General features: G+C 35.3%; 1 protein-coding gene and 1 long non-coding RNA gene across 25 annotated transcripts in view; one reads left to right on the forward strand and one right to left on the reverse strand.

The window, feature by feature from the left end:
* LOC126933718 (uncharacterized) overlaps window positions 1–5,673 on the reverse strand; it is a 58,645-nt gene extending 52,972 nt beyond the window's left edge. For all 3 annotated transcript variants that reach the window (XR_007718713.1, XR_007718715.1, XR_007718714.1), the window contains exon 1: window positions 5,529–5,673. This is a non-coding gene — a long non-coding RNA (uncharacterized LOC126933718). The remainder of the gene's footprint in view (window positions 1–5,528) is intronic.
* The window catches only part of NRXN1 (neurexin 1), a 1,134,455-nt gene that overhangs the window by 409,054 nt on the left and 710,791 nt on the right, over window positions 1–14,610 (forward strand). For 12 of the 22 annotated variants that reach the window (XM_050753719.1, XM_050753720.1, XM_050753731.1 and 9 more), the window contains 3 exons: window positions 5,924–6,225; window positions 8,289–8,333; window positions 9,354–9,515. The exons of 1 other annotated variant lie outside the window; for it this stretch is intronic. In XM_050753719.1, the coding sequence (XP_050609676.1) occupies window positions 5,924–6,225; window positions 8,289–8,333; window positions 9,354–9,515 (509 nt within the window). The remainder of the gene's footprint in view (window positions 1–5,923; window positions 6,226–8,288; window positions 8,334–9,353; window positions 9,516–14,610) is intronic. 9 more of the 22 variants (XM_050753726.1, XM_050753729.1, XM_050753730.1 and 6 more) reach the window with 2 other exon arrangements.

A 14,610-nucleotide genomic window follows, 5' to 3' on the forward strand; every position in this document is an offset into this window, starting at 1 on the left:
AGAGGCTCTTTTCATCTTGATATCAATCCATTAATCAACACATTTAAGATATGGACCTTCAAACAATTACTACCATGCAGCATATGTATTTACTTTTTTTAATCTTACGGGATTACTCTTAAGAGCAAATGGTAATTAAAGGATATTAATATTTATTGAAAATTTGTAAAAAGTAACAATTGAAATTATTACTATTGGCTTTATTTTAGCTTTTACTATTAATAGTAGTATTAATAGGAATAATGTTTTCTCATATCATCCTATTAATCAGGAAGAAAATACTTCATCAGATGAATTCATTTTGTGCTTAATCATCCAGATTATTCAAACATTCTATTGAAATATAGTATTTATGCTGATAAATGTGGCATAAATGTACGGGTAAATTAATTTTTTGCACACTTAGCACACCCAACACTTAAATCAAGAATAACATTAATTGTACCCCAAGAATTCTCCTCACTGTTAGCCCCTCTCCATCTCTACCAAGGGTAGCCACTGTCTTGATTTACAACAGAGGCTAGTTATGCTTGTTTTTAAAATTTTTATATAAATGGAATCAGAACTATGTTCTCTTTTGTGTCAGGCATTTTTTTAGCTAAACATTATTACTGTGAGATTTGTCTGTATTTCTGTTGCAGTTGCAGCCCATATATTCACATTGTTATTTAATATTGTGTGACTATACTGAAATGTATCCATTCTATTATTGGTTGTTATTTCAGTAGTGTTAAGTTTTAGATTATTTTTGCAGAGTACCTCTATAAACATTCTACTATGCTATTCTGATGCTATGTGTATTTTTTTTGTTGTTGGATGTATGCTTATGAGTGGAATTGGTGGATCATAGGGTAGGCACGAGTGCAACTTTAAAAGAGAATGCCAAACAGTTTCACAAAATAGTTCCTACCAATAATGTATGAGACTTCTAGCTGCCCCACATCCTCACTGACACTGGATTTTTTTGTATTTTTCATTGTATTCATTCTGTGGAGTGTGCTGTTATTTCATTATGGTTTTAGTTTGCATTTCTTTGAAGATAGCCTTTTATCCTTTAACATCTATTCAAGTATTTTATCCTTTTTTCCTCATTGACTTGTGTTGTGGTTTTTTTGTTGTTGTTGTTACTATTGATTTGTACGAGGTCTTTATGCATCCTAGATATAAGTATTTATTGACATTCACATGGCTATGGGTCTAATTTGTTTTTCATTTTCGTTGTTTTAGCATATATTAGAAATGCAAATTTAGTTGGGACTTGTATATAAAAATGGACATAGACTTACTCTGTAAGTGTTCAGCAGAAACACATGGGTAAACACTCTGCTGCTTAGTATTTGTATATAGAATAGCACAAAGCTTACCTACAAAAATTGTAAGGTAGAAAATGATTAGAAGAAACATAATATTCTTACAAATATATTGTGAAAAACAGTGATTTTTGTATTTTCATGTAGTATATATGGTCTTCCATGAAAAAGAACATAGGAAGAAATATTTTCCCTGCTTAGATTTTTGTCCCATGTATGGCATTTTAAGGTAATTGCATATTCCACAGAGTGAATTTTTTCCAAAACTATGTGGTTGCCTTTAATGTAAATTTGAATTACTTAAATTTGGAATTAAACAATACAAAAGAAATGATATATTTTCATTTTTAAGTAATGGGAATATCATAGTGTTAAAAAGACATCAACACCCATATAACTTCAAAGCTTATGACATAGTGAATTGCAAACTGTTTATTATTTTTCCCTTTGGGCATACCACATTATCTGGCAAACAGAACCTTTGTTCAGATTTTATTCTGAGTTATACAGATTTGAAATGATACAAAATATCTTGGATAAAATTCTACAGCCTTCTTACTGGACCACACCTCTTCAACCTCCAAAACTTTATAATTTAGTTATTTAAGTGGAATCTTTCTTAATATATTACATGCTTCCCTGCCCTTTTAAACTGAGTAGACTAAAACACAATTAGAATTTTCTTACTAAGACATATCTTCACAAAGTTTTTCTTTTTTCTCTTTTTTTCTTTCTTTCACAATGCTATATGTCACTTCTTTCTGACACATAGGTGGCATGGCATATTAGACAGAACCTGGATTAGTAGACTGAATCCTGGTGCCACTTCTATTACTGTCACATTTTATGAATTTGAGGGTCATTTAAACTCCATGAGCCTCGTTTTCTTAATAATATAAATTAATGGGTTGGGCTATAGTAGTGTCTTTAAGGCTCCCACTGGCTCAGAGATCTACTTATTCAGTGGAAATGCAAAATTTCACAAATATAATATTCAGATAAGTGGATCTCTCTCGTGTGTGTGTGTGTGTGTGTGTGTGTGTATGTGTGTGTGTGTCTGACAAAAGTTTCCATAGATCGCCTCTCTAAATTAAATCCTTCATCATGTAGAATTGATTTTAGGAAACAAAAGGATGTAAAGATCCAATTTCACTTTTCTCTTATAGATAACCAATTGTCCCAGCAACTTTTATTGACCTCTGTATGTTTTGCTAACTTATCTGCAATGCCAGACAATATACATATAAATTGTTTTCATATATGCTTATTAGTATGCACGCGCATGCACACACACACACATTTATATATATGAACCAGAATCCTCTTGACTACCTATCATCAAAAGAGCAGAATAATAAGCAATGAGAAATGAATTGAAAGAATTGGCAAATATTTAGTTTATTGATCATGGTTAACTGTTTTCTAAGGACTGAGACCCAAGTTCTTTATAACATGTGAAATTGCCATGAGATTGCATAATGTCAAAATAAACTTATTACAGTTGGTCAATTTTTATCTTATCAGCTTCAGCAGTATATAAAAATGACTTTCAGTAGCCTTGGCCAAATGTGGAATTATTTTCTTTTCGTTTTATATCAATTTCATGGCTATTAAATGGCATCTGAATATAGTTTGATTTTGGCCATTTCCCCAATACTAATAGGTATGAACATCTCTTCATTTATTAATAAGTAATAAATATCTATTTTTCTATGAAATTACATTTCTTTTGTCTATTTTTCTCCATTGGTTGTCTTTATTTTTGTATTTATTTGCTGAGATGCTTGGCATATTCTGGATTATAATCCTTTGTTGATTAATATGAAATGAAAATATTTTCTCCCAAATTGTTATTTAACTTCTTATTCTATGGTGTTATTGATGACCCAATATTCTTAATTTTAATGTAGATGAATGTATCAATATTTATTAGTGCTTTATTCTAATTTTAGAAATCCTTCCATTCTTTCATATCAAAATTTATTGTCTGACAAGTTTTCACAGATTGACTCTCTAAATTAAATAGGCATCCATGTAGAATTGATTTTCGTGAACAAAATGATGTAAAGATCCAATTTCACTTTTTTCTTATGAATAACTGATTGTCTCAGTAACCTTTATTGACTAATCTATCTTTTGCACACTTATCTGAAATGCTTGACAGTAAAAATTGTTTTCATATATGCTTAACAATATTTTAAGTTTGATTATCATTATTCTCATTTTACCTATCCTAATACATTTTCTTAAGTACTATAATTTTGTAATAAATGTCCATCTTTACACAGGCAACTTCCTTCATCTTCTTTATCTGGCATATCATGGCTATTTGGGACTCTTTTTTTTTTTTTTTCTCATAGATTGTGCAGAAACAGCTTTTTACATTTATATTTTTAATCAATTGAGATTTTTATTAGGATTTTATTAAATCTATAAATCTATTTACATATGTTGGAACATTGATTGTCTCTAGTATACAAAACCCTAAATTCTTTCCAAAGTATCTTATTAAGCCAAATAAATTTGTAGATTATTTTAGTCTTTCAATTTGTGCATTGTATTTGCTTATATGATGTGATTTTCTTTATTTATAATCTTTATAATGTTCATATAGTTTTCTTGTCTTCCTGCATTAGCTACAACGTCAAGTGTAGCACTGAATATAAATGTTGATAGTGGGAATCCTTGTCCTGTTTCTTATCTTAAAGAGAATATTCTAGATTTCATAATAACATATGACTTATGTTGCTTGTTTTAGATCATTTATCACATTTATCACATTAATTAGGCAAGCAGGAAGATACCTACTATTTATCACCAACGTATCAACTTTACCAGATGTCTGCACAGACATTATCTCATTGTATCTTCACATTCATTCTGAAAGATTGCTATCTCTAACCATTTTCAGAAAGCGAAATTCGAAAAACAAATAATTGTTCTAGTGACAGCTAGTGGCCAAACTGGAATCCAAACTGGTGTTTTGACCCACATTTTTCTCAGTATAATAGTAATATCTAGTTGTGCTTGTGCCCAATATTGAACCACTTGCCATGTTGGACTGACCAGGGGAGCAGACACCTGGACTATAACTTTCTGAGACAGGAATTAAGTCCATTGTGTTCACTTCATTATCCCTAATGACTGGTACTGGGCTTAACCCTTGGGAGGTGCTCGCCAATATTTTCAGTGTTTGAATGGGAGGGATTCACTATTATAGATTGAGATGTCCTTCCTATGACTCTTACTCAGAATTATTTGGTCTGAGTGATAGTCTTGGCTAATAATTTACTAGTAGTCAATGACTAATATTCCAGGACTCAATTCCTGGTGAATACCTCTAGGTGCTCACCATGATATTTATTGCTATGGTTTGACTACCTGTAGCCACTGACGGCATTTTCTACATCCAGGAAGGCAGGTCATCTGGCTTTGATGCGTTGAAAGTGATTTGAGCTCTGATTCCAGGACATGAGTTATTTGACAATCAAATGAAAATTCCTGAGATTAAAAACCTATTACAGGGGAGAGTGCAACACCTGCTGATGTATCAACCCTCTCCGGGGCATGATAGTGATAGTATGTTGCCAGTGGGACAGATTAAGTTTCTCCAGTACCTTTTTAAATTATATGTTTATAGTTTATCAGAAGCTGATTCCCAATCATGCTGTCTCATTTTTCTTGGCACAGCATCATTATTGCCTAGAAAGTCAAGGGGACTTATGGCTTACATTCTTCCTTTGGTTCAGCTCACCTCATCAGTGGGAGAAGTGTGTTCTTTCCAAATAGCCACCTTTCTATATGATCTGTCTAGCATCTTGTGAGATCTGCTTTGTTACTTCTAAATCTGGTAAAGACTAAGATACGTAGAAAATGTTGAGACTTAATTTATATGCTATCCCCATGACGATGTGCTAGAATTCTTACCAATGTCATAACAGCCAGCCCTACCATCTGCTTGATGAGACCAGGGAATGGATCAATAATCCAGCTGACTCCATTAGACTTTCTATCGCTACTCCCTCCATCCAGAGAGAAAAAAAAATGCACATGCTTTGTAGGAGATCTGTTTACTCCCAGACCAGATTCTATTTTTTTTTTTTCTTTCCTTTCTCCTTACCAGATAATTTGTTATGGTCTCTCAATGATAAAACTGTTTGTCTCTTCATTGAAAAAGATCTTTGAATATAAATGTCTCACTGAAAATTAAAATAATACCTCAGTTGGATGGAGAGAATGTTGAAAACATCTTGGAATCCATTGTTGTCAGCAGAGTGGAACCATCCAATATGCATTTATGGTACCTGATTCATGCCCTGGAGACATCTCAGAGCTGCTTTCTCTGATGAGAGCTCTTGCAGTGATACTGAAAAATTAATTGAATTTTCAAGAATGTCAGCTTTAGCTACTGCAGCTGATGGCCCAATAGTTGAGGAGATTTATTAAATATATACTGCCACCTACAGTACTATTTGACTGAGACAGGGTTCATGTCATGGAATCTAATTAAGCAGGGTTAATTTGGGGAGTGATTAGCTATTGTTTCTGTTAAGATCTGCTGATTTGCATAGTGTATTTGTTTACTTATGTATGTATCATCTGTTTTCCTCTAGGAAAAGAAGAATATATTGCCACGTTCAAGGGATCTGAATACTTCTGCTACGACTTGTCTCAAAACCCCATTCAAAGCAGCAGTGATGAAATAACTCTGTCATTTAAAACCCTTCAGAGGAATGGACTGATGCTTCACACTGGGAAATCAGCTGATTATGTCAATCTTGCCCTGAAAAATGGAGCTGTCTCTCTGGTCATTAATTTGGGATCAGGGGCCTTTGAAGCACTAGTGGAGCCTGTGAATGGAAAGTTTAATGATAATGCCTGGCATGATGTGAAAGTCACCAGGAATCTGCGTCAGGTAACAGCGCAGTGGATAAGAGAGTAACTGGCTTTGTTTCTCGCTACAGCTGTGTGTGTGGTACTTGAAAACTCTAACAACATGATACAGGGCTCCTCAGAGTCACTTGCAAATTAACTTTTTCTTCTTCTGAGATGAATCTTCCTGCCATACTTGAGCAGGGGCATATCTAGAAAGTTCTGGGGGCCCAAAGGCTATTTTGATACAGGGCCATATGAAAATTTACAAGAGGGCTGCAAGGATATCCCTGCAACCTGCCCTTCCTGTGACGTGTGTGATTTTGTTGTGTTTCTGGTTTTTTGTTGGTTTAATTTTAAATTATAGTTTTCATGGTGATCATTTGGAAGCATGCACATTGGGGTCATTAAATCACAGTTCCTTTTTTGTAGTCAAAACAATAGTGTTTGTGATTTGGGATTGTATCAGTCCCTACTCCCTCCTCCCCCCACCCCCAAAATGGGGACCAGAAAAGTCCCTGAGGGGAAAAATGACTTTAGGGGCTTACATATCTCCTGAAGGGTCTGATTTTGAAGATATTTTTATTTTTAGCATAGATACTTTAAGTTAAACCCCAAATGACTCTGGAAAGGCCAGTTAAGCTTCTAGGTGCCCATTTCTATTTGATTGTGTTTTTAAAAAAATTTTTGAGATGCTAAATACTAGGAAAATATCAGCTATTTACTAAATCTATGGGTCCACATATACTGTATGTTTTTAATGAAAACATGATTACAGTATATATATATGGATGAAAATGAACAGATTGTCCTTTTATATTGAACATTGTAAGTTTGGGTATTATGTGAAACTTTATATTACAATGTATCATTTTGTTAAGTGTTGACAGTGACTAATTTTTTTGCCTTACATGCTGATCTTAAACTAATATTCTTAACATATTTGTTGTTTCTCTGAACAGTTGCAGAATGACCGGATTGTCTCTGGTTTTCCTTTACCAAAACAGCCCTCTCTTTCAGAGCTGTTAACTGTCTAACCTTTTCTTTCCTGCTTCTGAAAGGTTTAAACTATCTGAGCTAGAGAAACAAAAAGGAGCTTTAGGAATGTAGATTTAGTCTAGCTAAGGCAAACAAGTAAAACTGAAAGATTCTTGAGAACCCCAGACCTTCCAGATCCCTCACTGACATGGGAGGGGGACCTGCATGCTTCCACGTGCCTTTGGAGAGGGTCGGCCACCATCAGTACAACTGTAGACCACGGGTTTCCTATAAGTCTGTCTCTTTGGTTTTCCTTTTTTTAATTTTTTCTCTCAGATATGCACAAAGAAACCGGAGGCTCATTTGAGAGAATCACAGAAGGAAGGGTGGGGGCTTGAGGAGTCCACTTTCTAGATTTGCCTTTGCTCAGGTTACAAACCAAACTGCGAATTGGTAGCTCAAAGGAAACTGTAGTTATACAGCCCGGGTGCATGTGTAGGAGGACAGATTAAACACAAATCCATTCTACTCATTCTATGTGTCAGGATCTTTGCTTTGTTTCATTGCAGTAAACTGTGACCCTAAAGTCCATCAATATGACCGAAGGAAGTTTTGAAGTTGAGGAGGAGTCCTTGTATGCTGTAAAATTGAGTAGTAGGGCAATGCCAATTGATTCCTACTAATTTCCTGGGGCTGGGGTGGGCCAGGGTGGAGGAGGGGCCAAGTATGGGCATAGGGCTGCAGTGGTCAGCTGAAAAGCTTTAGGCCTTTGAATCCCTTTTAGACTTTTCCAATGTCTCTCAGATGTACTCAGGAAGACTAAGGGAACATTGCCATGTGTCTGTTTCTGTCTAGTAGCGAATTATGAACAATAATAGCAGGAAAAATATTACCTCTGTGGGAGGCCTACTTGTTAGTCTGCTTTTTTCTTGTAAAATTTTTTTGCCCTTTTTCTATGTTACTAACATGCTTAATAACTAACATGTCATTCATGGAATGTTTCATTCTACTAACCGTTACCTGAATCAAAAAATGTACTAACATGGTAGAGACCATCATATTTTTTAAGTAACGATCGTTATTCTGTTCACAGTTTTTAATTTCCTTTCTCCCCCCTTCTCCACAAAGCACTCAGGCATTGGACACGCTATGGTAAACAAACTACATTGTTCGGTAGATATCATTCTAATTGTTTCTTATTTTGGGTTTGCCGTGTGTTTTCTTTCTTTCTTTTAACTGTAGACATCATTAACAAAAGAGGAACTGCGGTTGGTACTCTTCTGCTTACTTTGACCTCCTTCTTTTCATCTGTTGTTGACCTTCTTATTTTTACCTGTTCCTGTCAACTTCTGTTTTCCAACTCACCTGTAGGGGCATCGTTAACGTTTCGAACGTTTTGCATCCAGCTGTGGTTAACACGGGATAAGACAAAATGGTGGCTGGCCCGAGTGACCGCAGGCTCAGCCAGTCTCTAACCATTCATGATGCATGGCATGGAAACTTGATTTGGGAATGCTGGAGATGCCACACCCACTCATCTTTACGTCATCACAAAGCAGTTGTTTTTATTTTTATTTTTTTTTTCCTTTGGTTCTCCCTGTTTTCTTTCTTTCCTTTTCTGAACTGTACTGTATCTCCTGCATGTGCACATCAGCGTGTGCCGCTTCTACTGGTTGTTTTGCCTTTTCTCTCCCTTTGGCATGGACTTAGGCACTTGCATGCTGAACAATTGCTGCTCAATAGTGCAAATAGTGATGTTGCTGGAACTAGCTTGCGCCTTTTATGTTAACAAGGTGCACGTTGTGATTAGTTAATAACAGACAACTAAACTTTACTAATATGTACACCAGCAAAACTAACCTAGGAAGCATTTTACTAACACCATTTTTGTGTCTGCTCAATAACTTTTGAGTTGCAATAGGGATGATGCTGACACTAGTTCAATAATCAGTTAACTCTCTAACTAGTTTAGATCTCTTAGGGCTAGTTGAATAGAATCTAAGAATAAACCTCAAACAGACATGAAAATGGGTTCCATCATAGGTCTAAAAACAAAAACCAAACAAACAGAAAAAAGAAAAAAGCAAAACAAACAAAAAAAAAACCAAACCAAAACACAAAACAGGCATATCCCAGGATTACAGTATCTAGGTCTGAGTATAGCGTGTCCTTTCCCTGTGCTTTGTTATCTAGGTGACAATATCAGTGGATGGGATTCTTACCACAACGGGCTACACGCAAGAAGATTATACCATGCTGGGGTCTGATGACTTTTTCTATGTTGGAGGCAGTCCCAGCACAGCCGACCTTCCAGGGTCACCAGTCAGTAACAACTTTATGGGCTGTCTCAAAGAGGTAAATATCTTTGTCATCAGAATCATTCCTAATTCCTGATCTCATTATTTCAGATCCAGCATGAAAGCACCTTTGCTGAAGAACCGATGTTTCCAGACTCAAATGGCACAACTTTAAATTCAGTATTCCACTATTGTTTATGTAGGATTGGGGGAGGGAAAACAGCCCATAGATCATTCTGAAAGAATTAGGTTCCTCTTCTTTACTAGTCTGTAAGTAATTTACATTTGAGAGTTGTGTGGACAGTTGATATTAGCTATAAAAGAAAGTCAAACAAAAAGAAGTACTGGGTCTAAAGTTAAGGTAATTGGTTTACTTGCTTATTTCTACCTAAATGCCATAGGTGTTATGTATACGGTGAAGACTTTTTTGAGTATTAAAAGAAAAAAGAATAAAAAGACATTAGGCTATAGGAGAAGGAACGACTATGTAATTCAAAACAAAACTAAAACAAAATAAGTCTGTATAATGAAATAATTTTGTTCCCTTATTTTCAACACGTTCTGGAGGAAGTAAAACTGTTTCATTTGTTATCTGATGAATTTACTTGATATTTATCTGAGCAAGAACGTCAAACTAAATGATATCAATAATTTCATCCTTCATTATCAGCTGTAGTTGCCTATTGTAACTTTGTATAATATTGGGATTTATTGGGTTTGGGGGAAGTTCCTGAATTTCATTTTTTAATGAATATTTTCCATAAAAGCTACCTTTAAAAAATTTCATTCAGCCGGGCGTGGTGGCTCAAGCCTGTAATCCCAGCACTTTGGGAGGCTGAGAGGGGCGGATCACGAGGTCAGGAGATCCAGACCATCCTGGCTAACCCGGTGAAACCCCGTCTCTACTAAAAAATATAAAAAACTAGCCGGGCGAGGTGGCAGGCGCCTGTAGTCCCAGCTACTCAGGAGGCTGAGGCAGGAGAATGGCGTAAACCCGGGAGGCGGAGCTTGCAGTGAGCTGAGATCCGGCCATTGCACTCCAGCCTGGGCGACAGAGCAAGACTCCGTCTCAAAAAAAAAAAAAAAAAAAAATCATTCAGACACAATCCAATTTCTTTGGGCTACTGGAACCAGAGGTTCCTCTTACATTGTATGGCTACAATTTAATTGCATAGATTTCTAAAAATCAAAGTTAAATAACTTTGAATTAACTAACTGTTAGCCATAGGTGCTGTTGATAAGCAGTGATGTACTTAGATTTATTCTAAAGTAAATAATTTAATCATATAAACTTGATTCAGTTAAGCGTTAGAGAAAAACAATTACTACTGAATTATCTTTCCCTGTCTTCTCTTTATGTGAATATACTGGTTGATTTGTTGCCCAGTATGTGGATGTATATAGAATAGTCCTGAGGGAGATTTAAAAGTGCAATAGTTTTAACAAACATGAGGAGGTGCAGTTCTGTAAGGCCAAACCTACCCATGCTTTGTAGTAGGAGTGATAGATTACCTTTCAGAAAGTAACTTTTACTGGTTACAAATATGTAGTATGATCCAGGTTTGTGTTAAGCTGTGTAGAGGATGATAATCTAATTATTATTATTATTATTTATTATTACTATAGTACTAATATTTCCAGAGCTGTTATTTTGTGCTATTCTAAGAGCTTTATAGGAATCCTCACAATATAGGTAGACATTTTATTATCTGCATGTTTCAGACAAAGAAACTGAGATTTGAAGCAGGTAAGTTTCTTGGGGAAGGTCGCACAACTAATAAGTATTAAAGTCTAAAGGTTAATTGAGGAAGTCTGATTTCAGTGTCCCTTGTGCCCTTAACTACCATAGTTAAGAGCCTTGTTGCAAGAGAAATGTTTGTTAGAGTTCCTAAAAGATTGTACAAACTCTCAAATATGTTATAAACTAAAACAATGTTTACAAATGTATAATAGACTGTGAGGATTGAAGTATTAAATTATTTAACACAGTTATTTGATTTAAAAAGCGCGTGAGATGAGTGAGAGTTCTAGAAAACAAGGAGAGAAACACAGAAGAGTCAGAACGTGAGCACCTCAGACAGTGACTGATGGACGCAGGCAGGGACGGAGAAAGTATATCAGGTGTGGTAAAAGAATGCTTAGATTTTATTAGAAGATTTCCGAAACTCCGTTCTAGTGATGGAAAGTGGAGGGCAGAGCCACATCCTCAATCACCCGTACCAACTTCCTCATTTTTACTGTGAGCCAGACCAAGTATAATCAGTCCCTACATCCTGCTTTATCTAGAGAACAGTAATCCTGCTTGGATTGGAAAAAAGAAGGGGAATCGAGGGATCTCTAGCAGAAATGGGAATCTAACTAAAGAATTCTTTTGGGCATCATAAAAAAAAAAAAAAAAAAGAGGATTTCTGCAGTGAATCCCTGAGTTCAGCTGAGACACATAATCTTCTGATAATTCTGCATAAGTGAAGCAGTTTTTTTTGTGTGTGTATAAAGCTGCAGTTAATTGCCTTAATCTAAAATAACTCTAAAATAACAGTTTGAGATTAAACTGTGCTTCAGATTAACACCTCTAATTTATGAACTGATAAAGATTCCTTACCTTAGTATTCTATATATATATATATATATATATATAGGCCTTTTAACCACAAAAAAACCACAATACCAAAAAATAAGTCAGGTGGTCTTCCGAGTGCCATGTTAGTTCACAGCTGGTAAATTCATAAAAGGAAGATTCACTCGTGCTGTTGTCACTATGGGGTTTGGATACAATTCACTCTTTTTTATTGATTAGACACCTTCCACCTCTGTCTTCTGCATCTGGGGTGTGTGTTATGTGTTTGAGGAAACATGGTCACTTTTTTCTTGACTTGTGTAATCTTTTTCATTTTATTTCTTCTGATGCACTATAGTTTGGAAGGATATCGGCACAATTAGTCTATAAATCAAAACATACCTAACTTGGAGGGCTTTCTCTTTCTTTTTTTTTTTTAAGAGATGGAGTCTTGCTCTGTTGCCCAGGCTGGAGTGCAGTGGCATGATCTTGGCTCACTGCAATCTCCACCTCCCGGGTTCAAGCAATTCTCCTGCCTTAACTTCCCAAGTAGCTGGGACTAGAGGCATGCACCACCACATCCAGCTAATTTTTGTATTTTTAGTAGTGACGGGTTTCACTGTGTGTTGGCCAGGATGGTCTTGAACTACTGACCTCAAGTGATGTGCCCACCTCGGTCTCCCAAAGTGCTGAGTGTGGTGGTTCAAGCCTGTAATCCCAGCACTTTGGAGGGCTGTTTAGTTGTTCATAGTTTCCATCCATGTCTGAACTGTTATCTATTTAGAAGTCCCTGCTCTTGTTACTTCTGAAATGAAATAGTGACAAAGTATCATGGATTCTGAGTTAAATCGCCTTATTTCAAATGGTCAGCTTTGTGGAGTTACTGAAAAGAGAGGGATATACCCATGTTCATTCTCATAGAATCTCTCTTAACAGTAAAGTCTATGTAAATTTTCCTGAACTCTAGCTTGGACTTCCTGGCCTATACCACACTGCATGTGTAAACCCTTAATATGACTTCATTTATTGGCTGATAACATTTTTGTTTTCAGTCTAGTATGTAGTCCCTCTTAGCATAACCAGTCTTGAAGGAGATTCTAATAACACCTTGTCTGAAGTTATGGGAGAAATTTTGGAGTGTTAGAATGGAAAAGATCCTGGAAATCATTTTCTAAGTTCAACTTTCTTCTTTTGGGGAAACAGACCTAGAGAAGTTACTTGACCAAGAGTAATGAGGGGGTCCAGGAGGATTAAAATACAACACCCTATCAAGTGAAATATAATATTTAAATGGCTGGTTCTATTTCATTGTAAACAATGGCACTCAAGGTATAAAAATACCACTTTCACGAATTTACACATTTATTCCTTAAAGATTAAAGAAAAAAAAAAGGAAATCACTCAACATATTGAAACAACCTATAATCTCATATTCATTAGATGCAACTTAGGTCTTTCCCTTTTTACCTTTTAATAATGTCTATTTGAAATGAGACTTTGCTTGCATATAGAACAACTAATCCTCAATTGGAAAGTTACTTTTATGTATGTGATTATCAAATTTCAAAATAAAATAAGATTAGTTCAAAATAATTTGGTGAAAACTAACCTGAACTTTATATGGTGCTTTGTTTAAAATGACAAGGAACTTTGAATGGCCAGGAAATCAAATAGAGATCAAAGTAGGTTTTTTTTTTTTTTTTTTTTTTTTTTTTTTTAATGATTCATATGTTCATCACAAGTAAATCAAAGTCTGGGAAAATATTTGTAGTCATTGAAAAATGACTCACAAGTTTAAATTTGAAAAGAAAGTTAAAGAAAAATTGTAAATAATAAATTGCCATTATTTACAGCCCATACCTATGAAATTCTTAGAGGATAGCAGGTCTTTTAAAAATACGCTTTTTAAATCTGATTTTTGCAAAGGCAACACTATGTTTTGACAGAAATACCTGTTTATATTCTTTGCATTTTCATAACACTGAGTGAAAGCTGAAATATATGTTGCTTAAGAATTTTCGATCATTTTATATTTAATTAAATTTTCTAACAAGCAGTTTTTGAGTGACTGCTACAAAAGGAGAGGAGATTAGAAAACCTTGCAGAAAGAGAAATCATGTTGTCTGAGATGCTCAGACTCTATTTGAGGACATCTTACCCATTTACCTAGACCACTTGGAAAGCATTTTCCTGTAGAAAAGTCTCACAGTTAATTCTTCAGGTGTTCACCAGATATATTTTAAGAATCTTTAAAGGTAGATGAAAATCTCACTAGTATGTGTTTCTACCCCAATATTTTCTTCCTAAGTGTTTCTGTCGTCACTGACCTATCAGGAAGGGTCATGGCACTCCCTCATTAATCTCCCCCTCAGAACTGTTCCTGCAATTATTATGCATTTCCTGGTCTCTTTGTGCCCCCGAATGCTCTGAAACACTTATTTCCCTCCTGCAGAGTGAACATTATTTAGCATAGTTTGTTAGTAAGGAAATGAAACTGAAGAGGTAGTAAAGGACTGTGTGTTGAATAAAACAACCTAGAATCCTTTATTTGAAGTTTATTTTTAGTCACATGTACCTGCTGGAAGTTTTACAATCA

This window comes from Macaca thibetana, chromosome 13 (assembly GCF_024542745.1).
Source record: "Macaca thibetana thibetana isolate TM-01 chromosome 13, ASM2454274v1, whole genome shotgun sequence".
Classification (NCBI taxonomy): Eukaryota; Metazoa; Chordata; class Mammalia; order Primates; family Cercopithecidae; genus Macaca; species Macaca thibetana.